The sequence below is a fragment of the Lutjanus erythropterus genome, chromosome 8, assembly GCF_056507025.1.
Source record: "Lutjanus erythropterus isolate fLutEry1 chromosome 8, fLutEry1.hap2, whole genome shotgun sequence".
NCBI lineage: Eukaryota > Metazoa > Chordata > Actinopteri > Lutjaniformes > Lutjanidae > Lutjanus > Lutjanus erythropterus.
Genome location: NC_139324.1, coordinates 26,256,616 through 26,281,413, shown reverse-complemented (window position 1 = coordinate 26,281,413; position 24,798 = coordinate 26,256,616). Strand labels below are relative to the sequence as shown.

Below are 24,798 nucleotides of genomic sequence, written 5' to 3'. Positions count from 1 at the left end.
ATATAGTGCTGCTTTTCAGCTGGTGATGGAAGCGGGTCTGCCGGTGTCAAGGTGCTTATGGCACATTCTCATCATATAAAGAATAAGTTTCCAAACTGTTGTGAATAATGGTTAGTAATTCAATAAGTTTTAAGCTTATAGGTTATCTTATTTAAAAACTCAAGAATTTGATTCAAAACTCCAAAATATAATAAAGGGAGTTGCCTTGAAACTGTGAGCTTTCTGACTTTTTTTTTTTCCTTTTTTTTTAAGTGAACTTGTCTGAGAATCATCAGGTGTTTAGGTTCACTTAAGTTATCAAAGTAATCCAGTGATAGAGGTCTGCATCCATGGGTACATTGAAAACATGAGATATTAAGAGCTAATTTGTCATAATTTAATGGTGCTAATTTACCAAAATGTTTATAAATATATCCTATAAAACAGGGCTCAAGTTGTTGCTCACAGCTGACTAATTTAATTGTCTAAATTGAATATTTTATTTCCTGTTTACATCCCCCAAAGCCCCCACATGATGGGAACTATAGAAGTAAAATGTAGGACATAATTATCCCCCCCCAAAAAACAAAAGACCACAGATTTTTAAAAAGATATTTTTGTAGCTGTAGGTCTTGAGGTAAATGGCCCTTTAGACTCTCCTTGGACTTTGACTTCAGTGACACCTATGACTCACTTGGACTTGAGCCTTTTAACTTGAAAATTCTTGATACCTTCCCCCAAGCCCAAATATTAAGATGTTATTCAAAAGGTGAGCCACAAGTAAATTAATTTCCCAGCATTTACTGAATCAACTAATGTTGACACTTAATTTCCAAAGTCCACTCTGTTTGAGCTGATCTGACAGCATGCAATCAAGTTGCAAGATAGAACAATGAAGAACTAACGTTACGTGACTGAGCCCCAGTTGGAAAAAAAAATATGAAAGATAATTTTGTCCATGCAAAAAAGGCACTGCCATAAAAAACATGTTTTCAGAATGGTAAAAAAGTACCAAAACAGCAAAATTAAGTGTCTTAACGATAAAAAATTAACAGATATACATGAAATACATGACCTGATGATTCAGTAAGGTAATTCTTGGATGGAGGCAGACTGAAAGGCCCCCTATTTTTCTATGTATTTTATTTTTATGTGTTTTGTTGATCTGCAAAGACTCAACACAACTGCTCACCTGATAAGCCAGAGGATCTGGACCCCTAAAAACTAAATTATATAGTTAGTATGCAGAATTACAATTAAGAAAAGCACAGAAAAAAAGAAGCAATTTGGTTATGAAACAAATCTCAGAGAGCGATAAAGGAAAAGCGTTTCTTTGAACATGTCAGCCCACTCACTTCACTTCACTGAACTTGAGCCTGGCAGCCACAGTCGAGTGTTGAACGCACTTTTATTGTTTAGGTGTCAAATGTAACAGTGTCACCATTCAGAGAGGGAATAAAGAGTAAATGGTCACATAAAAAAATATAAAATCAACAATGAAAATGGTCACACGGGGGAAAGTCTGGCTCCCGTGGCAACATACTGTAAGATGTACAGTTGAGACAGTGTCCAGATCCAGACGTGTATGTGTTTGGTTTGCACATTTCCACAGCCTATATTAAACTCAAACAATAAGAGTCCTTTTTTTGTTTACTAGCCATGCATACAGTTGACAGTTCCACATGTGTTGAGTCAGTGTCTTCGTAGGAGCTGGCACTTTCAATACAAAACATTTACACTACCATTAGTTATTCTTATTATCAGCGCCTTCGTCGTTACTATTTGTTACTATGGATTTGAATACTCTGAGCACATAAAGAACGGGATCAGGATGTTCAAACTCTCGAGCACCCCGTTCCATATTGATACCGGAGGAGGAAAAGAAAACGTAAAGTATGACAAATGTTGGCATCTTCACTTTTAAATGTCACCCATTCCTGAAAAGAGTTTGTAAAGATATTCAAACACTGAAAAGATGAACTCTTTGTCCCGTCAGGATGAAGCAGTTAGTTATATTATTACTCGGCGATCTGCTGTCAGAGTCTCCCCGGAGAGGAAAACAAAACATCACGCGATATGTGGAAAGACTCTGCTCTATGTTTGCTATCGTATCTCAAAGTGAGAAAATAGGAAAGAGATGACTGCACCAATGTTTCAAGAAAAAGACACTGACTTATCCACCATTTTCTCTCCATTCCTTTTTCAACCACTGAAAAAAAAATATATAAGAAAATGGAGGTGCTTTCAGGTCACCTCTTTGGTTCAGCCCTGTGATGAGTAGAAAAACCAACCACTGCACAAAATAAGCTGGGAGAAACTTGGACAAACAGTAAATCAAATACTCCTTCATAGTTAATTCTGTTGTTGGATTTGTGTACAGAAGCTACTTGACTCATGGTAACAACTAAATGCATACAAACAAAACTTCTTACTCGTTTCTAGCAGGTTGTAGAGAAACCTACAGATCCTGATGTGTGATTCTTAGCTGCTGATTTTTTTCCCCACAACTCAAAAGGATAAAAACAAAACCCAAACAACAAAAAGAGAGTAACATAAGGCGAGGGCACGTTCCTTTTTGTCATTTTGTCAATTTCTCTTGCGGCAAATTCCTGGCATTCCTCGTTCAAAATGTATTCATGACTCACATGTCGTTATTAATAATCATGTCACTGCTGACTTTATGCTCCATGGAGTTAAAATCCATCGCGTTCAACCATGAATTTATCTTCCGTTTAATTGGCAATGTGCATGTGTGTGTGTGTCTAAGTGTGTATTCTCTCTGTTGCTGCTGAGTCGGAGTAGCTTCCTCTATAAGTGGACTTTTTGCCTGGCCTGTTCCTTGGAGGCCCCCGGGGCTATTGTATATTGCAAGAGGAGCAGCAGGGGTCATCCTTGTCTGGCTGGGCGGCGTAGTCCATCTGCCGAACGATCTCAGCGAACAGTTCGTCTACCATGGTTTTGCTCTTGGCCGAGGTCTCCATGAACGGGCAGCCCCACTCCTCGGCCAGGGCCTGACCTTCGCTGGACGATACCTCCCTCTCGCTTTCCAGGTCCACCTTGTTCCCCACCAGGATCACAGGAACCTTCTCGTACCTGAGGACGGACACAGAGGGCAAGCGTGAGGATACGCAGCAAAAACTGACGGTGCTGAGGAACTGGGAACTTTATGGAGGCAATTGGTGAGTTTATTGCTGATATTTTCACTGAACTTGGCATTTATACTTTAAAGGAGCGATACGTAACAATTACACATTCAAAAATGATCATGCAGTCTAAATAGAGAGTTTGTGCCATAAATAGTTAATTAAATAGGCTGATATCCTATTTAACATACTGTCAATGATTGAAGCGAGTTGTGTCCCCGCATCCCTTCCTTCTCAGACTCAGGCAGGCTGCAGGAGCACTGCAGGAGCACTGCAGGAGCGCAACATTGCAATTTGACAATAACAAGCAATGACAAGTCCTACACAGTTGTCTGTCCTGAAAACAAAAGCTCACTGCTCCCAAAACACACACACTCTGAAGTTGGAGTTCAGTGTGCCTTCTGCCAGCCAGACTACATTAACATATTGCCCAATTTATAAAATTCATCATCATCTACTGCTTCTAAATGATTATTAATGATTTTTTACAACTTATTAACAGACATTTAATAATTCAGGGCACATTCTGCATTAATTCGAAGTCTAATTAGAGGTCAACAGTTTCTGCACAATTCCAAGTCAAAGTACAGACATCGGACACAGAAATATAAGCACTCATATGCACACATACACACACACTTTGATATAAATGTGTATTCAGTGTGGTGCTCAAAGTAAGTAATTAAAGTGAAAATTGTTTCAGACTTTTAGTAGAGCAAAACCCTCCACGTGTAAATGTTTTTCAAGTAAGTACTGCAGTGGATCTGGCTTAAACCAACATATCAAACATTTACATTTTGGAACATAAAATAGCAAACTTTAACTCTCAGCAATGCATCATGGGAAAACATACTACGGAGGACTGTCTTTCTGCCTATCAGCTGTACACTTACATTGTTACAAATGCAGAATCAGAATCCTACAGCTCCCCACAATGGTTTAAGGACTCCATTACACAAACTACACAAGCTTTCCAGACTGAAGTTAAGTTTCAGCTTCATGTAATCTTACTACTGCCAATAAAATAATTACAAACATCAAGGGAAAAAAACACAGGTCATTCAGCCATTGGAACTGGAAAAAAGTGGATCCCTATAAATACATTCTCCTCCAGCCCTACTCTCATTTTCATGATTTGCATTTCTGCTGTATTGCCATCTTCACACTAATGCAAATAAATATGAAAATGGGACGAAAGGGTCAGACATTTTTCTGGACACGATTTGTGTTTTCAGACAGTTAACTTAAGTTTTCCATCTAAACAGAAAAACAGCTACAAAAACAGCTTTCGGATTAATGGCAGTTGGCAGTCCTACTGGTGTATTACTGCCAAATTCTTGTAAAGAGTGTGCTTGAATAAATAGAGAGTTTTAAACGATATAGTCTGTCTTAAAAATGCAAGGCACTGAGGGCAATTTTATTTATGCAGCAGATTTATCTACAAGTAAACTCAAGGTTTTGTGTCATCTACACCTGTCTCGCTGTGGGTAATATAGCGTGTCTGTCATCTCATATCTCACTGACTGATTGCTTAAGAGTTTCAATACAACTGAATGACAACATGTCAAATGGGCATCAACATACGGTGTCTTCCTTGTTCTTTTTTTTAGTGACTACTCTGTTTAAAACAGTAATCTGACTGATAATCATAACTGCTGACTGTTAACTGAGGCTTCTGGTAATTCCTAGACTTCAGCTTTGAGATTTTTGATCATCACTTCATTTTGTAAGCGCTGTCATTGCACGACCCTCTACTGACTTACAAAGCAAGTTGGGCTCATTATTGTTACTTCTGAAAAAAAAAAAAAGTCATGGAATTTGAATGATAAAAAACTGATGAAAATCAGACTAACAGAGTCTACAGTCGTGCCAGCGGCTCTGTGAGGCTGTATTCAGGCACAGCTGCGCTTTGAGATAAAAGCTAATATCAACATGCTGATGATGACACAAAGTGAGAACTGAGGCTCATGGAAATGTCATTAGTTCTGCAGATATTTGGTCATAAACCAAAGCATTGGACAAATTACATTTTTGACTTGTAATGGTCCTATATGAAATATCACGAGATCATCACAGTTATTACAGTTCGCCCCGAGGGGAGACATAAATGCATGTATCAGATGTGATCGCAAATGTTTCACTTAAACCCACAAATGTCGACCTGCGCCAAGAAAAATCAGGGGGTTGCCAAAATCATCTGGATTCATTCTCTGGAGACCACAATCGTCCATCTAAAACTGTTACTCTAATATTACACACACATCTGGAGGAAAATACAAGTTTAACCATCCTCCTCAGTGTACTTAGGTTACTTTGAGGGACCCTGGCACCCACTCAGGAAATCATTGATGCTTTCCCAACCACCATCTCTCCCTCTTACCTCGATTTTCACTTTCTGTTACAGAAAGCATTGCCTGCGAGTTTTCTGAGTACCTTTGGCAGCAGGAAGCAGCTACACTCAGCACAAATATAAAGTGAGTTGAAGCAAAATATCTTCTATGCACACTGTGATTCTATGATTTCACTCAAATTTTGTTAACAAATGTGTTAAAATCTGTATTAGTGAGCACTATCCTTTGCCAGCATTATCCATCCACCTGACAGGTGTGATGTGTAGAGATGCTGATTAGAAAGCATAATTATTGCACAGGTGTGGTTTTGACTGGTCACAATAAGAGGCCACTCTAAAATGTGCACTTTTATCTTGAAAAAAAGAGACATTTTAAGGCACTGACCTATGGCTGTTTCACATAGAGCAAAAAATACCACGTTTTTTTTCCCCAGGAGGCCAAACTCATTACCCACCCTACTCTGCCTCTGATTGACTAGTGTTCATTGCCTGTGAAATGTTAAATAACCACAGTTCAGTGCCTAATAAATGTCTATTTCAAGATAAAACTGCACATTTTAGACTGACCTTTTACTGTGACCAGTCCAAGTCACACCTGTGCAATAATCATGCTGTTCAATCAGCATCTCATCAATCTGTCAGGAGGAGGAGAAGTGCTCACTAACATGGAGTTTAACAAATACAAGCAAAACTTGAGCAATAAATCTTCTGTCTGCACAATAGAAGTCTTAGATTTTTTTTTTTTTACCTCAGCTTAAGAAAAAAATGAGACCAAAAACAAAAGTGCTGCATTTATATTTTTGTTGACTAGGCTATATTTTTGAAAGCGTGAGGACATAACACTTGCCTGAAAATCAATTTAAACTTGACAGTTTAATAACAAGAATCCATATGTTTTTCAGTGACAATCTGTACAAAAAACAAAACAAAAAGGAAGAGCCTTCAAAAGCAAGAGCAAAGAAAACTGGAGGTAAGAAAACTGACTTCTAAGCTTCACAATCATTTTTTTATGTTGTTTTGAAAAGGTCAGTTTCCCCGTCCACATGACAAAATATGTCTGGATTTTTCAAAATAAGTATTTTCAAAAAGCCCAGTTTGGTGCAAAAACGTGGACTCACGTGTGGGTGGAAGGCTAAAATGGAAAGAAAAAGATGTGTTTCTACTTTGGTGTGCATGTGGTATTTGACTGTGGGAGGAAGCTTTTCACATAAAGAACCAGGGCAGCACCTTCTAGCTGTGGGGCGCTAACCGCTGAAGCTCCACGCCGCCCACCCGGCCTCATGTAGGCACCAAGTCTAAAGCCTGACCCAGAAGAAAGGAAACCAGGAAACGGGTAGTCATGCTCTGACCCCCCTGAGGGTAGGAAGTGGCCATAATCCTTTGAGCTCTGAACTCCCTGTCACGTTGTCAGGTCACTGTGGAACTGGACTACTTAGTGGACAGCCAGAGGAGATGGTCAGCTCAATTAAATAGGCTACAGCACTATAATTATCAAAAGGAATGGCTCTGACGCATTTTCACCAATATAATCACTACATCACTTTTGATATTGGGGAACATGGCGGGCCTCTGAGGCAGTTTGTACACATCAGAGGAGATAACAAAGATCAAAAACATCAGAGACAGCAGATCACGCGTATTCACTTCCTTTGGTAAACAACAGGTTATTTCTTTCATCCATATCTGTATGTGTGGCTTGAAACGGGGAGTGTTTTCCATCTGTTGGACGCACCGTTTGAACGTCTCTGTTCACAGCACCGAGCAGCATTGTCAAATCTAACCAGAGTCATACCCCCGAACATCCATCAACATCATTAGGGTGTTCAAATGCTGCCCTCGCTCTATGAAATATACATGCTTCTAAATTATTAATAGGAGAAAAATCCTGCTCATCCTTGATTGCTATGGTAACAGGTATACAAGGAAATAACCGATGCTGGAGACTGCAGAAGCAGCGACTGTGATACTTTTCCCAAGTCGAGCAGCCTGAGTGTCTCTCAGAGGCCAGGGGGGCTGCAGGTTTCACCGTTAAATGAGCTTAAACTCGCAGAAAATAGGGAGCCGACTTTGATCTACTCATGAATACATTATCCAGAGTGAACTTTAATCTCGACTGTCCCGTTCTGTTCCCAGGATCGGCTCACAAGCCGAGAGGAAGCGCCAGGATTTAACGGACGATCTTAGAGGTCGGCCGGTGTGTAACCAAGAGCGTGATAGTGTTCTACAAGCTCAGAGACTTCTTGAATGAGAAATTACAGCCTACGCTTCTCAACTGTAACATCCAGCGTACAGTGCCCAGGTCTCATTCGCTGCATTCCTGGTGTCAATAAAAACAGCAAGGCCATTATTTTCCTATTTCGGACCACATCTTGCTGGTGGGAGGCAGTTCATGCCTTGAAGCTTATATTCACTTTCCTACCTTCACTGAAAAAATCCTAAACATAGCTGTGGGGGAGCAGATTGAAAAGGCTAAACCTTTACTTTTAGATCTAGCAGAAGCCACAGTGGGCTCCACATTTGTTCAGGGTAATGGTGCGATTTTGGCCGTTTCCTTTTTCGCCCCAGGCTGTGGGTTTGGCTCAAATCTCCTGTCGTAAATATCTCAAAGAGGTCTATGAAAAGCTTATTATCTTATATTTGCAGACATATGCTGTTTCATACCAGCTCTCACTTTCCTTTTAATTATCTGCATGTCTACTGTATTTTGTGTGTAGCATGAGGGATATACAAATCTAGTTTCTTTGTACAACCCTGTGCTCTACTACTGGTATTACTTTCACCATAAATTAATCTATTAATGTTTTACTTGATTAATCGATTAGTCATTTGGCCTCCAGCAGGGATTTTCAAAGTTCTGATCACTAAGTGCTATTTTAGGGAGCCAGCATATGATTGAGGGAAAACTCTTTAATTTGTCATTAAGATTTGTGATTCGTCTCATAATGAAGTTGAACATCAAATTCTTTAAACACCCAAAGACCTAGACTTGTTTGCAGGTAAGTCAGATAACTTTATTCGTCCCCTGATGTCCAACAAATAAGATTTGATCCATTTTTCCTGAAACCTGATATTCTCCTCAACCATACAGCTTTTTTTTCTCCATGGTGGATTTTCCATCTCAGTTCCACATTAAACTGCAGAGTCGTCCACAGAAATGCAGCGCTATCATTGGTGACAGAATGCAATTCTTGCAACACCTACGAGGTGCCACTAGTTGCCATGCAACCAGTAGCTTTCTACACGTCGTCTCTCCTAACCTGACAGACGTTTGTGAGGGGGCGCAGTTTGATGCAGTAGCCACGTAGTGTAGTAAGTTCACACTTTTGAAAGTGAAAGTAATGAAATGGACTGTGGATGATTAAGATACAATGCATGTATTTCAAGTCACATTCGAGGAAAAAACATTTCTGAGAGCCGCCATCGGCCTGTGGGCTGCACTTTGAGGTCGTCAGGGTCCTCATTTATAAAATATAAGAGGAAATCACGGATTGTAAGGCAGGTGTCGTCAATTTTAAGTTAATTTAAGATTAAGATTAAGAAGACATGTTTTTTTATGTTGAGTATCTTGAATCGAACTTAAGCACAACATCAGAAATAATCTTGAGACTAAGTTCTAGCACAAATCTAAGAATATTTTTTTGTATAAATTAGGCCCCTGATCTATAGAATTTCAGGAAATTGCATAAAAAAAAAGCTCATCACAAATTTGACAAGTTGAGCCCATGGTGATGTCTTGCTTTGTCAAAACCAACAGACCAAAACCCAGTGACTTTCAGTTTAATATGAGAGAAGACAAGAAAACCAGGAAATATTGAAAAGCTGTAAAGTGCATAAATAATGAAGGATTTATCACGATAATTACTGATTTATACTATTGACAAATTGATTAATTAACTAATCGTTTCAGCTATATGTAACAGTAATTATCATCAAACTGTTTATTCTTTTCTTTGGCATAACAACCAGATGATACCTCAAAACAGGATTCCAATCAACTGATGACATGTAAAACTGTGGATCTCCCTGCTGCTCTTGTTAGAGCTGCCTGCATGTCAACCTTCGGAAATCAAATCAAACAATCTAACTATAATTATCCTGGATGTCTCAAACAGCAGGAGGAATCCACGATAAGTCAGTCCATTAAGGTCATATCAAACACCCGAGTGCGTTGTGTGATTTTTTTTCTTTTAACCATAATGGAGGACTTAACAGCCATCTGCAAGTTATGCAGCTCATTTGGGCCTCATCATAGGAGAAGTGCAGCACAAAGACATCTGGTACCAAAGGAGAGGGTCTATATATAGTCATAATAACAGAGGAGGAAACCGGCAGTCCCAGGAGGTGTGAGACAGTGGCTGCCACGGATACCGAGGCTCCCAGGGCCTCAGCGTAAAGGGTGTTGGCCGCACTGTGTCTGGACCCAACAGTGGCTGATGCAAGGAGGCGAGGCTCGTCCGTAACATACAGAGCGGCTTACGTGGTTCAGACATGAGCCTCAAAAGACAAATGAATAACCGAGTCTGCGTGTGTTTTCGCTGTGACACAAACGGCACAAACAACATGTCATGCTTTAGCCTTCAGCTTGTGAGCTTGACGGCGCCCGCACTGGAGCGCTCCGACTGCAAACACCCATCCAAGCTCTCCCAGACACACCTTATCTATAATGCATGATGCATCAACTCGCGCAAGGCCTCGCTGACGGACGGTGGAACCCAGAGGCCCAAGAGTCTCTGGATTAGACTCTGGCCGGTGCTGTCAGGATGAAGGAGGCTGCGTGCTGGGCCTCCTCCCAGCGGCATTTTTGAGGAGGGTCTCCAGTTTAGTCAGTGGAGAGAAATCAGCTGAGTCAGAAAGCAGCAATAAGCGCCTCTCTTCTGGCACAGCGTCAGGGCAAAGAAAGATTTAATCAGGAATAGATATCTGGAGAGTCTTCGGTAAACAAGCCATGACAAGCACATGAGAATCCTCTGCTTTTAAAGACGTGGTGAAATGAAAAATGCTTTCTAACGCTTTCAGATCGCACTCCCAGTCATCTTGTGCACCTCTTTCATAATATATGCCAAAAAAAATACAAGAAAGGCATTGCTGTGTATTTTTATATCAAAATCATTTTCCTTCCTAAAAAATGAACATGGTGGTTGCTTATATAAGCCAGAACTAACCAGTTTCAACCAATCATATCATGACATTTACCTGCAGTGTTTCCCCTATCATTGTCTTGGAGTGGCAACAGGACCCCCAACGCGACCCCCGCCCCCTCAAAGAAACAAAATCTTTTTATTTTTAAAGTACGGCGTTTGTTTCTGCTTCCTGTTGCTCCACTCAGCCATGTTTTCAGCCATCGTTGAAGCGCAAAAGTCCCTGACAATGTGCTGTCTGGCTCATGTAGTGCAATAGCTTGACTCTCTCTCTGTCTTTCATGATGTTGCGCAGCCTTGTTGATGTTACGTGTATGTATCGTATTGCTGTAATGTCATTTCAGTAATTAGCCTGCTGGGAAATTAGCCTTGCCAAGTGTTAAGCTAACTGGCTCGTGTAGCTAGCTTGCCCTGCTGTGTTAACTGTCAGCATGGTTACTGTACCTACAACCTACAGTGTGGACTGCTTCAGCAGCTAGATATCGTTAGCTACATGGAGCATTGATTAACGCTACTGTTCAAAAGCACAACTCTATAACTTGTACAAAACATAGTTACATTATTCACATATTTGGGTGAAACTGTATCATATTTTATGGAATAAACTGTTCCTTTCTTTTTGCTCTGATGTCCTCCGGCTGCTCAGCTTCAACTCCGGGTTTCTGCTAACGTAGCTGCTGTTAGCGGGCAACAGAACCAGGCTCAGCAGCCTCACGGTGAACATGGCTGGATCGAGACTCAACACAGTCTCTAAGGGAACAACAGGGAATACAGTACAGAGGTCATTTGCTGAGTTTCCCGATGCGTTCCTCAGCATTTGGAAGGTTAAACTTGTTGCTAATGTGGCTAACCACTAACCGCTGTTAGCTTGGTTAGCCGCGCAGCGCTAAGTTTGGTGACTCAGCTCCAGGGACCAGGAGCCAAACCTGCCAAGAAAACCACCATTGTACTGCGTATTCCCTGTCATTGGACAAAGTCCTTCTGCAGCTGCCTGTTTTTACAGGAAACATCAATATGCAGGAACAAACAGCCCTCTGATTTCGAATGAAAGATAACAAAAAAGGCAATATCAGGGATACTGAATTGGACTCTTTGCTTTCTCTTTCTTTCAGATTCATTCTGATGCTATTCACAGATGATGGAGACACTGGCCAAGACATGTCAAAACAGGAAAAATGAACGAGTATTGTACTTGACAGACTGTACAGTCCAGTCATCCTCGCATCTGATGTATTACAGCAATAATACAGCATGCTACTAACCCCTGCAGTAATTATGCCATCTGAGTCAAGGCCCCACTCCTACTGTATAAGGACAAAACCTAAAAATCTGAAATGCAAAGCGCCACCACAGCAGAAATGTATTCAGATTGAGTTTTTATAAAATAGCAGAAGAAGTGGAATAGATCTGAATAGTTCAGATTCATAAGTTTTATCACCACAAAATATGGTCTGAATGACACATTCGCCTTCTCCTAATGTCTGAAAATAATACATTACACTGAGGTTATTATTCCAGTGTCAATACTAGAAAGATCTCTGTCAGAGAGATCTCACATAACACTAATATACAGTGCAGTGTTTCAGTTTGTTGTTGATGCTTGATGATGGACGATACTTTTTTTTTTTTTTTTAACACAGATGAATCTGCAAACTCTGCATAGTTCCATCAGGGCATACAGACTATTTTGGGTGGATTTTCTACATAATGAAGAAAACTGGGGAAACAATTCAATTGCAAGATACAGACATTTCTAAATGTATCGATTAGAGCTTGAACAATATACCGGTGGGTCAATATATCTGTGCATAATCCAACTTGTAAAGATCTATTTTCATTCCATCTTAAAAATTCACTACATGGGCCATCACATCATTAATCTGTGAATGTTTCCCCTCTAAAATCTGGACAGGTCTCAAAAATGGATTGGAATTGGAATTGATCGGGCTCTAGTTTTGATGGTTTGAAGAATAAAGATATTTTGCTGTTTTTTCTATTACTGGGAAAATTCCACTTTCACAATCAGAGATGGACAAACTCCAGACCATTTTCTTTTAAATCAGGAACTGCATCAATATGATATGATAGCAATTAAAACCAATAATTATTAATAATATTAATTAATTATTAACTCATTATTTTGAATTTGTTTTTTGTTTCTCATTTTCTTTCTCTTGTAATTTTGTGTATGTATCCCTAGTATGGACCATTTTATTTTTATGCAGATATGTTTTCCAAAATAAGAAATAAAATAAACAGTACAGTTGGATTGAGATTCAGGACATAAAAAAACTAAGAGCTTAGCTCTTAGCTGACTGCTTCTTTAGATTCACTTCTACTTGGGTTGACAACAAAAAAGCTATGAACCACTTATGAACAGACAGCTTGTTGTCTGGCTGTTTTCGTAATTGCTTGTTGTTTTCTTCTCTGTGATTATAAGAATAGTTCAGTGACATTTTGTGAGATTTGTGGTGCAGATGATAAAGGTTCAGTTCGTAGCATCATTGAGAACAAGAGACCAATATGACAAACTCAACACAAGCACACACATACTGTGAGTCAAATGAATATGATTTGTATGGTTTAATGCTTTAGTTAAAGGGCCACTCCATCATTTCATTTCTTCTTGTGCATACCATGAGTTAGATTTCAAGATTTCAAAATTCTTTGTCATTATACTGCTGCAAGACAACAACACAACAAAATTACGATGGCACTCCCTGATATTTAAAAAAATGTATGAGAACAATAGAAAAGAATACTGACAGAATACCAATATGTCAAGTCAAGTTATGAAGTGGCAAGAAAGGAAATACCTGCAAAATTTCCTTATTAAAAAGAAAAATACAGCCATACACTTTCTGAAGTTTCTTTCTTTTTTTTTTTTTTTTACCAAACTAAGAGGAGCCTTAATTGACTTAACTCTGCAAAACACACTTCATTCAAACACATCAGACAGAAACTGATTAAAACTCAGCAGAAGAATCACGGTCAGTCTTACACTTGTTCTGGTTTGATCGTAATAATTCTATAATTCCTCTCGTTAGATGTGAAAATATTCCTTCTCTACTGCTTTCCTCTCACTGGTCCTCCGTCTCAGAGGGTATCTACTGCGCCACTGAATGAGATCGTGTAGGCTGAGCAGCAGCTGTGACTCGTTCAGACCATTAGCAAAATAAAATGACAAAAATCACCCCCCCCAAAACCCAACCCTATGACCAATTCCTAGTCAGAACTGCAGAACTCTTATATGTTATTAAAAGAAGTGCAGGATCCAGGGATTTTTAAAAATATCTCTTTATAAAGGACCAACAAGAAATGCTGGAGTGTCCCTTTAAATACCAATGTAATACACTGAGACATACAGTTTTCTATGTTGGCTTTACACTCTTGCTTTTATCAGCAACGGTTTAGTGCCAAAATGCTTACGCACAACAACTTATCACTTGAAACACTTCATGGCTCTATATTGAGGGCGGCGGGGTCATATGATGGGATGGTGACTTGAGCTGGAGTGTAATATACAGTTTAATATCATACATATAGCCAGTTTGCTGGAGAACCTGTCAGCCTCGCTGCTGGTTTTGCTGTTTATCTCCTGCCTGTGAGGTGTGTTGTAGCCTTTGTGGCTGGTGAGAGCAGGAGAAACGTTAACCTTGTTTATCAAAAAGGATTTTTGTATTTACCGGGAATGGCTCAACTCAATGTGCGACTGGATGATTAACCCAACTTTACTTCCCAGCTCGTCAAAAGCGGTAAGAACGTCTGAGGCTCCAGAGGACGGTAAGTTGAACTACAGATGGAGAGCTAACATTAGCTTGAGTGTGAGGCTGCTGGAGTTCAGTCGTAACGTTACAGAACAGAAACCTCAGTTTATTAACAGATCATGAACGCTCAGGTTCATGCAAGGTCAAAGAGTAATTCTTAGACCTGTCTATAAAACAATGAATTCATACAAACTTGTCAAATTCAAAAACAAGGCAAATTGCATTGTAGTCTGTGGGGTCCCTGGTTTTCTATCCCCCAAAAGGGGGCGGTGGCCTGACGTTTTGGTAAAGTACACATATGTGCTGGTAAGATGTATGATGTACCGAATAATACAGTTAATACAGTCTCCTCTGACATCAACCACACTCTCCCTTAAATACCAGTCAGAAACAGCAGAAACTCTGCTGGATATTTGAGACATTTCAGACGGTGTTAAGACTCCAACCAACCACTGGTCTCAAAACATTTCGAAAGCTGTTAAACTGTTAAGAAATCATCGCTGAACTTTAGCTCAGTTCTTTAGCCCAGTTTTCACAACAGACAAAGACACGGAAGAAAGAGGATCTTTCTGGGAGAAGACTGCTCCTCCTCCATTTATTGATCCTTTCAACCAGTTGGCACATGAACAACAACGAGCGAGTTCACATGTGGCGTGAGGTAGAAATATGTAGACTAAGGCTAAGTTGCACCATCAAGGATAAATTTTAAACCTCATGGTTTAACTTTAAATGATGTTGCACTAAATGTTTAAACTATCTTAAAATTAATAAAGATTAAATTTAAAACCTGTCTACATAAGATTGCTTAATTAAATACTCAATTCTGATTGGTCAGTTACAGCATTCTGAGGTCTGTTACTTCTGTACAACAGACTGTTGCTATGGACACAGTTCTTATCATAGTCGCTGGAGGAGCAATAAAATAATTTTTAAATCCATAAAATCATTTTAAAATTAATGCTTTTCTGGCAATTAACCGTGTAATAAGTGGAATAATGTAAAGTCAGCAGGTCAATACTTAAAACTCTTTTTAAGTAAGGGAAACCCCAGTTTTAAACTGTGATCCAGTATTAACTTTAACCTTACATTTGAGGAGGTTTAACTTTTAATGTGGCTCGAGCAAAAATAATTATTGGTCGAGCCATCGAGAGTAGGCTAATTAGGGTAACCAAATTTTTTAGCTAGCTAGAAAACTACTGAATTATTTTTTTAAGAAACTTTTTATCACGTTAGCTAAAATATAACACTCTCTTTTTGCTTTTTAGTCGGCTAGGAAATCATCTAATGTTTTCTTATAACTTTTTAGCTAGCTAGTAAACAATAGAACTGTACCCAGTTAGCTAAAATATAACACTTTCTTTTTGAATGGCTAGCAAACAACTTTTCTTTGTCTTTTAGATTGCTGGCAAGCAAAATATATTTTTAGTTAGCTAGAAAAACATTTTCTTTAGCTAGCTGGAAAATTATGCAATGCTTTGTTAAGAAACACAGAGTGGATGAAAGTTAAAAGTTTCCCCCCTTATTTTAAACTTGCTAACTCCCAACATCACACAACCTTTATTTTTATTAATTTATTTATTTTAATTTGGGGAAACAAGCATATATATTACACAAATATTCATTAAACCCAATTTAATTTAGGTCTATATCACCAAACCAGGGTTTACAAAACTGAGATGCATTTTCATTTGTGCAACAGAGCTGTGCTTAATTTTAAATTTACTCGTTTAAAACCTGTTTTTAGTAAACTCTGATTAGAATTAATCTTAGATTGATTTAATCTTGGTTGGTGCAGTCTAGAGGAATCAACGACACCAGCAACTACTACACCACAGGAGACTATCCGTGTTAACAGCACAGTTTATTATGATATCCTCTTTCACCTCTTTCTCCTTCGACCATGTCGCTGCTATTTAAATGCTCTGTTAAGTCACCAATCACAATACGTCCCTGGTGTATAGTTAACCGCAGCTGAAGCGAGGAGTGACGAGGTCCCCAGCGGACACGGGCAGGCCGGGGTGTAATCATGTGCACCCACAGCCTCTGTACAGAAGCCCGACTGTGCCACTAGCAGCAGGCACTGATAGATGCCGACAGGGTTCAGAGTGAGAGCGAAGTACAGCCGAACCTCTGACCTGAGCGAACGCTGACGTGGTCGTGAGAGGTCGCCAGTGTTTTGGCAGTGAGGGTGGACAGACGAGGAGAGAGAAACAGAGGCAACAGGGTGACTGAGGTTACATAAGAAAATTACATCTGCTGAATATAATAGTTACAATGAGACAGAGACACCTTTAACTGCTGAAGCTGCTGGCTAAGTTTTACTGCAACCATACGTCTGTCAAGCAAGGAAACTAGAAAAGACGGGAGGGACGTCACATCACTAAAAAAACTTTCTATGCTGCAGACTTTAATGCCAGTTCTATTGAAGCTTACAGGAGATGCAACGTCAATCATGTTGTCTGGAGACCAACCGCGACGAAACACGTGCATATTTGGAAAAATCAATCAGCATGCTATTCTCTGAAGTGTGTTCTTTAGTCACACAACCGAGATATGCCGGGTTTTAGTGTGGTTCTCCCGCAGGTTTCAAAAGAGCCGGAGCTAAAGTCTGTCACTGAGCAGAGATGCTGAGGTTTTTGTTTTTCTCTAATGGCCAGACAAAAACCTTAGAAAACATTGAAGTGGCCCTCCTATGAGATAAATATACCATCAGTTATATATATGTTGGTTGGCTCATATTATTGGACGATACTGACCTATTTTTAATCTTTTAGTTTTATTGGCATCATTTTATTTATATTTGTTCCATTTTCATATATTATATATATACTTATATGTATGTTTTTTAATTAATGCTTATTTATAATTATGATATAACTGTTTCAGTTGAACTGATGCTGCTTTGGCCAAAAAATATCTATTATTGAACTGTAAAATTTCCAGTCTTCACTGGAATATTGGCCAATATATTGATAAAAGTGTTTTTTCTTGATATTTTTGCTCAATAAATGACTGAAATGATTCACTGATTATCAAAATAGTTGGTGGTTATTTTTCTGTCCATCAACAATGTGACTGATCAATTAACCAGTTCTAGAAAATTCCACCATTTTTTACTGTCACCACAATCTTCTCTCATCGGTCTGTGATGTTGTGCTTTTTTGATGCCCCAGTTCCTTTTGATGTCTCATTCTGTCTTGCTTTCTCCTACTACATTTCCCACAATGCTCCTCAACCAGCCCCACAGAACATGCCTGAACTTGTTGATTTCAGCTGTGGCTTTTAAAAAATGGGCAATAAAACAGTCAGTCCTTTCTGAGGCAGAAAAGAGAGCAAGCTATTTTCCCCTTCTGTTGTGGATTCATCATTAGTAATATTTGAAAACTGGTGCAAAATGGCAGAGCTGGAATTAAATTTAATACATTTGTTTGATTATCCTCTGATGTAAAAAAAAAAACAACAACACCAAACAAATATACAAAGAATGTCTCTAAGTTGGGAATCAGTCAAAAATGGCAAATAATGTGTATAAATATATTTCTTTTCATAAACTAGGATTTGTTTAAGTTTAACAAATGCAAGTCTTGTGAAACAAATCAGTTGCTGCAGTTACACGGACAATTATTTCATCAACCTGATTGAAATAATTCTGATAACAGATTTTAATTAACTTTGTACAAGGATGCTAAATAAATTGATCTGATAAGATGTGTGTTTATACGCCCCAAAGCATTTGAAAGTGGTTCAGCCTGCTGTGAAGCACCGAATCGTCTGGGAAAATAACAGAAGAATTTTTAAGATCCTCCATAACACTGGAAAAATTGAAAACTGGCTGGGTCCCTTTTGCCTTTCTGACTTTTAGCCTTGTGACAGGCAGCCCTCATATGTTTCCAGTGGTTTTTTGATTTGGTCGATGGTTTGTCGGGTTCGGGCTTCTGGTATGAAGAGCTTGTTGTTTTGAACCTTCAAGGCGTTCAACAATCCTTATATCTTTAAAGGTCTCCATCAAAAAAGTTGTGTAAGTCACAGAGCAAGTTTGTTCTGCTGCCTCCATGTTTCTGCCTCAGGCCTGTTTCTTCGGATCGAGGTAGTCATGAAGAAGTTTTATTCTGATTAGACTATTAGTCTCATAATTAGTGGAATATTAGGGTTCATGTAAATGCAGCTGTTAACTTACACAGCAGCAGCCACCATTCAACTAACATACAGTATTTACAAAATAATCACTATAATTATCTGGTATCTTAAAAAAAATTAAACAAAAAAGACTAAGAGACTGAGAACAAATTTGTTAATAATAGGTTGGTAGGTAAACAGAAGAGGACCCCAGCCCTTTTAAAACACCTTAATCTTTAATTTGTTAAATCACCAGATCATTTTCTGTACCAAGAGAAACTATGACTGATTCTCACGGTTAAGTGCGGAGAAATACAGACGTATGTGGTTCCTACACTTAAGGTTTCTTTATTCCTGTGAAATCATATCAACTAAAAAATGAGAAACACCTTTGAACACCAGTCTTTGTTTGTATCACTTTAGAAGTATGTGTTCAGTTTATCATATACATATTATTATTAACAATCTCTCAGGAGCAAACGTCACCGTATACAACAACTGTTGAACCAGAAAACCTGTGTGTGTGCTGCATACAAGTAAAGCAAATCGTTTATTGTCTTAAAACATCATCTCTCAATTAAATGTTTGTTTTCTTGCCACTAGTAGCACTAAGATAATCTGTGTTAATGTTAGAAAGGAGATGCTGAGGTCTCTAACCCGGTGATTCCTCTGGGCATGGCACATCTGCGCCAAAGTTTTGATTGGTTCTACACACGGCTGCATGTCCCACCAGTGTTTCAGCGGCGGAGCGTTTTTGCCTGCCTGATTATGTTTACTCGCTCAGATTTTGTTGATTTTGTCCTCTTTCCTTTTGATTTTTGAGCTTCTACCACGGATCAGTAGACTGCGTGGTGAAATGGTTTCTCTTTTTTTTGTCTGTTTTTATGATCACGACTCTGCATGGGGTCGTTTATTTTGAAAAGTGACCGGGTTCAATACGATCTGTCAGTGTCTGACTTGTAGCATTTGCCAAAAATAGGACAGAGATACACATGCTTTTAACTCTGTGTTCATGTGTGCATTCATATAGCTGCCTCACGTATCCCGCGTCCATTTGAAGTGATGGTTGTGCTCATCCTCAGAAACTAATGCTATGCATACGTGAACGTGTGGTTAAACAGCAAGTATGTCCTGTTGTGTATTCTCTGCAGAGCACGGCGTAGTACTGCACAGCTGCGCCTGGTAGGAATCCAGCATAAACCTCATGTCTGAGAAATTCTTTGATTCATCTGTTCTTTATAAGAATTCACTACAAAATGACGAGACATTATCTGAAGAAAATGTGAATACTTCCATTTTGAACGCTGTTGACAGAGAATTGCATACATGATGTGAGTCAGAGCTCCATAAGTGAATTAACTTTTGGATTATTTTTGAATTAAAATGTCTTCAAGTCCACACAAAGCACAGGACTCTGAAATTAACTATTGTGTAGGAGTTGCATGTGAAGTGTGATGTTTTTGCAACAGAAAATAATTTGTGCTGTGGCAGTAGAGAACAACACCAGACTTAAGTGTGAAATCACACAACAGCCTGGCTGCATCTGCTGTGTAAGCACACATGTATACATGTACATGTAAACACGCACATATTAACACAAAGACACACACACGCCCTCGCTGTAGACTGAACACACCTCTTCCCTTTCTCATCTCACATGGGGGAAACATGTTGACCTCATTCTTTCACGCGGAGCCACAGATTTATAGGATTGTTTATAAGGTGCATTTGAAAATGCCAAAATCCAATTAGGCAACAAAGACGAACAGCAATTAACAGAAATAAACATCTTTAAGATGATTAAATTTCATTTTTAGCTTGCAGAATGTAACAGAAACAGGCAGCAGAGCCACAACAGAGACGGAAACATCAACACTAAGGCGTGATATGACTGCGCTGTCCTTATGCTGAGCATTATCTAAAGTAATTAGCTGTATCAGTAAACAGTGTGAGCTTTAAGCTGCTTTAAATATGCTTCTTCATTAGAGCGGCATCGTTTCTCTGGAGCACATTGGACTCCCTGCATCGACTGTAACACATCCACTGACATCTGCAATGACTGATGAACTCACACAGTCACAGCCTGGTGCATGCTGCCTGCACACTGTAACATGTAAGGCTGGAAGAAAATATCGATACGTTTGAGTATTGTCACATTATGTTTCTTGATGCTGTATTGATCCTCAAAAGCACTGTGTCGTGATATTATGATACATGCAAAGATTCGTGGCAGTGGTTCATTTTGTGTTGTGTTTGTATTCCCAGCTGCTAAACAGCAAGGTTCTTATTTATCTTCACTGTTCTGATGCACTGAAGTGAGGTTGAATGAAGTATTTATCCATACTTAGTATTACCTACAGTAGATGCAAACAAACAAACAGATAGAGACAGGAGGAGACCTGTTCTGTGAGGCAAAATGACTGATTTTGCATATGGATGTTGGCTGGTTTGGAAAGACTGACATCTGGCTTACATAACCATGTTTTCCTGTCAGAAAAGGCTGTCTGACAGCAAGGTAAAGAAGTGAAAATATTCTAGATGCAGTGTATACTTGAGATTTCGTGCGGTTAAAATATGTTTTGCTGCTGACCCAGTCCACATTGTTTCCTGCACCAGTACTCCTGCTGCTTCTCCAAACTGGGGCCGTGTCGACCACCATTTACTGAAGGTAATACACTGACTATGGATAACTTGTACAACCACACTTCAAATAACCTGAACTATCCCTTTAAAAAGTAAAGAAAACCTCTCAGATTTTATGCAAAACTATGACAGCTTGTTAAAATTAGACCTAAAAAGCAATATATCACAGTTAGAATGAATTATATCATATTAATTATATCTACTGTATTCTATGATACATATCATATCACCACATACTGACAATACACAGCTGTAGTAACACAGGAACTGAGATAACAACATGGCAACAATCACCAGTGATTTGACCAGCAGCATGTATAACAGTCAATTTAAGCTCTGACTGGGTTTTATAACACCGTGCTGTGTCACCAGGTGAATGTGTGTCCTTACGGTGCAATGGCCGAAAGCTTAGAAACACCAATAACATAACGGCACAACCACAGCGCCTCAGCTAACCTCTTCCACCTATCAATCAGCAGCTCACTCCAGTGACCTCATATCTGGCTCATCTGTGTAACAGCGCTCAGACATCAGACAATTTCATGCTTCCAATTGTGCCGCTCTTCCTAAAGAGCTTGTGCCGCCTGTTAATTAAAAACATGGCTTCTCCTCCGCAGAAGCCGGGGCTCAAGGATGTGCTCTCCCCAACCCCTTCCTCGAAGCTCTCTGCAGAGCCTCTGATGCACTGAATCCTGGGTATCCCCGGCTGGCCGGCTGGGTGTTTCGCAGGGGTTGCGTGCAGCGTCCGGCACAGCAGACATTCGTCGCTACAGAGCAGCAGCTCAGCAGATCACAGACAGTATCGAGGATGTTATGACTGGAAGACTGACTGGTCTCCACGGTGATGATGGTGGATCGGCACCGTTGCCATGTTAGTGACTGTCATTCCTGAGATGTGACTGTCTAGAACAAAGGTTGTCTGACTGAGGTCTAATGTATTTTATGAGTATTTGTTGCTGTCATCACACTCGCCCAGGGACTACAGCTGAAAATTAGCCAAGATGGCTAAACTGGCAGGTTTACAGAAATGTTTATTAATGTGCACCGTCCCTGTGACTTTAAACTGTAGAAATACATTAAGCAAGGGTCCTTGAATGGGTTGTAGAGGGCCAGCAGCAAAAGGAGGAACAGAATCTTTAAATTTGATCACATTTTATGGAAGTTAGAACAATAATAGGACAAACAGGACTGGTTATTTATGTTTGATTGTAATTTATAGTGATTCTAGATCGATCATTAATCAGTTATTGAGTCATCTTCAAACCTAAAAATAAAAAAAATAATTGCTGAGAGGGGATTCCTTAAGACAACAATAAGGATTGCCTGCTTGCCCTGGCCATGTAAAATGCCATGTCAGGCAAGTCAGCCTGGCAGCTCACTTGCCAAGAGTGATAATGCCAGACGTCCCTCACTTTCTAAATGTAACAAACTGCTGTTGCCACTGCTAGCTTTAGCGAACTCTTTGAACTCTGCGTTGTGTTGGTTCTTTAGATGTTTTATCAAATTGTTTGTGTTGAAGGAGCTACTTTTCATTAAGTGGTATCAGTGTAGTGAATGAATAAGAATAATGGCAGAAAATGCTATTTTCAGCATCTCAAATATGGAGCAATTATTGCTAACGGTATCACATTATATTGAATTGTATCCTCTGTATCGCGATATGTGTCGTATCGCCAGATTCTTGGCAATACACAGCGCTAATTGTGGGGGGTCCTCAACATTAAAAAGTTTGGGAAACCCTGGTCTACAGTGAAACATAACTGATTATTTGCCCCACCCCTACTCAACAATAAGGACTGTCCACTTGCCCGGGGCAAGTAAAATGCCATGTCAGGCAAGTAAATCTGGCAACTCACTTGCCTGACTAGGAAAGTGGTATAAAAGAATGAAATTATGAGACTACTTTGATTTTTCGTTGTTGTATATTTTTCACTATTTTCTGTCATTTTACAGACGTTGCAGCCCTAAATTAGACATGACAATGATCTTTAGTTTTTGTCGTTATTTAATAACTGTTAATTTAACAGTTTGTACAGAGGCAAGTAAAAACTGACTCTGGGCAAGTGGATTTCTCAGCAACTTGTCTGAGAGGGTAAGGGAAAATAAAATATCAATGCTGAACCCTGCAAAAATCCCCTCAGACCCGGTGTCTGTGGTCTAATGTGCATGTATTGTGTCGTTCCTTGACATGTTGAAAGTTTGGGGAACCCTGATCTGGAATGAAACATCACAAAGTGTGCGGAAACCCTGAAGAGATGAGGCTGCTCTGAGATCTCAGATGATGACTTTTGGAGACTGCGGTGTCTGCCTATAAGCACCGTGGGTGAGACCTGCTACACCAAAATAGAACAGGCATGGTGTGTTGTTCTAGTCTGCCCTGGAGATGCACAACATCTCCACTGAAGCACAGTTCTCAGAGGAGGCCTATAGGCCCCATCCTGAGACTACAGGGCCTCACAGGCCATCTCAACCCAACATTTCTGTTTGATTTCACCAACCTTTTCACTCTTATGATCTGATCTCTCATGGGCTTTATGTCCTGGAAGCTCTGCTGGTTGACCAGGCTGTACACCAGTATGAATCCTTGCCCGTTTTTGATGTAAAGGTCCCGCATGGAGGCGAACTGCTCGGTACCGGCGGTGTCCAGGATCTCCAGCACCGAGGGCGACGAGTCCACCTCGATCTCCTTGCGGTAGAAATCCTCTATAGTGGGGTCGTACTTCTCAATGAACGTCCCGGTGACGAACTGCACGGTGAGGGCGGATTTCCCGACCCCACCGCTGCCCAGGACCACCACTTTATACTCGCGCATCGTGGATTAAAATCAAGTCGTTTGGGTCTCAATCTCCGCGCGTCATTGAAATGAACTCGAAATGTTCCCGCACTGATCACAGTCACCATCCGCGTCCCATTTTGAGCGGCTTGTCAGTAACACAGTCTTGCTGCTCGCCGCTGCTGCTCAGCTATGGCAGAGCACAAAGACTCGGTGCCCCAAGATGGATTTCATTGTAGAAATTATTCCCCCATGCAGGCAGGCAGGCCAGACACTGACAGCTTAGACGGGCATCCGAGGACCGCAACTGTCCAAAATGTGCACAGGGAGGAGGAAAATATCGAGGACCGTGCGGGCTTTCATCTGCTTAGCTCACCCCTCTGTATGCATCATAAAAAAAACAAACTTGCTCCATCGAGGACGCTGGAAAAACGCTGGCTTCAGCCCCCTACAATGAACTGCAGGCGGTGTTTTTCCAGCAGCAGGCCGCCTCGGTATCACAGCGCGCACTAACACCGTCTCCGCACTTCATGGAAGAACTTGCGTCTCTTTGTTTCTTTTTCACCATCTCTGGCATGTCTCCGTCTCCCCGTCGCTCTCCAGTGCGAGCCCAGCCGCCATACTCTCGGGTGGAGACCCACGGCCGCCGCGTAACCAGCTGGTCCCCGCTCGGCTCCCGTACCGAGGCAGGGGAAAGAGAGAGGCAAAAAAAAAAAAAAAACAGAAAAAAAAAATGGTGTGGACCCTCCCTCCTCTCAGACGGATGTGCAAACGGTCCAATGTCCTCCTCTGCCCTGTGTGAGCCTCGCTGCTGCCTGAATGAGAGCCGAGCCGCGGCAGCCAGTCACATTCAGCGCTGACATTTCCGTTCATGTGTTAAAATTCCCAT

General features: G+C 40.3%; 1 protein-coding gene across 1 annotated transcript; it reads right to left on the bottom strand.

The window, feature by feature from the left end:
- Nucleotides 1-1,368: 1,368 nt before the first annotated feature.
- rap2aa (RAP2A, member of RAS oncogene family a) lies at nucleotides 1,369-24,798 on the bottom strand. The gene is made up of 2 exons (XM_084725066.1): nucleotides 23,635-24,798; nucleotides 1,369-3,072 (listed from the first exon to the last, which is right to left on the bottom strand). Exons 1-2 carry the CDS (start codon nucleotides 23,946-23,948, stop codon nucleotides 2,835-2,837), a joined length of 552 nt encoding a protein of 183 aa, XP_084581192.1. The 5' UTR covers nucleotides 23,949-24,798; the 3' UTR covers nucleotides 1,369-2,834.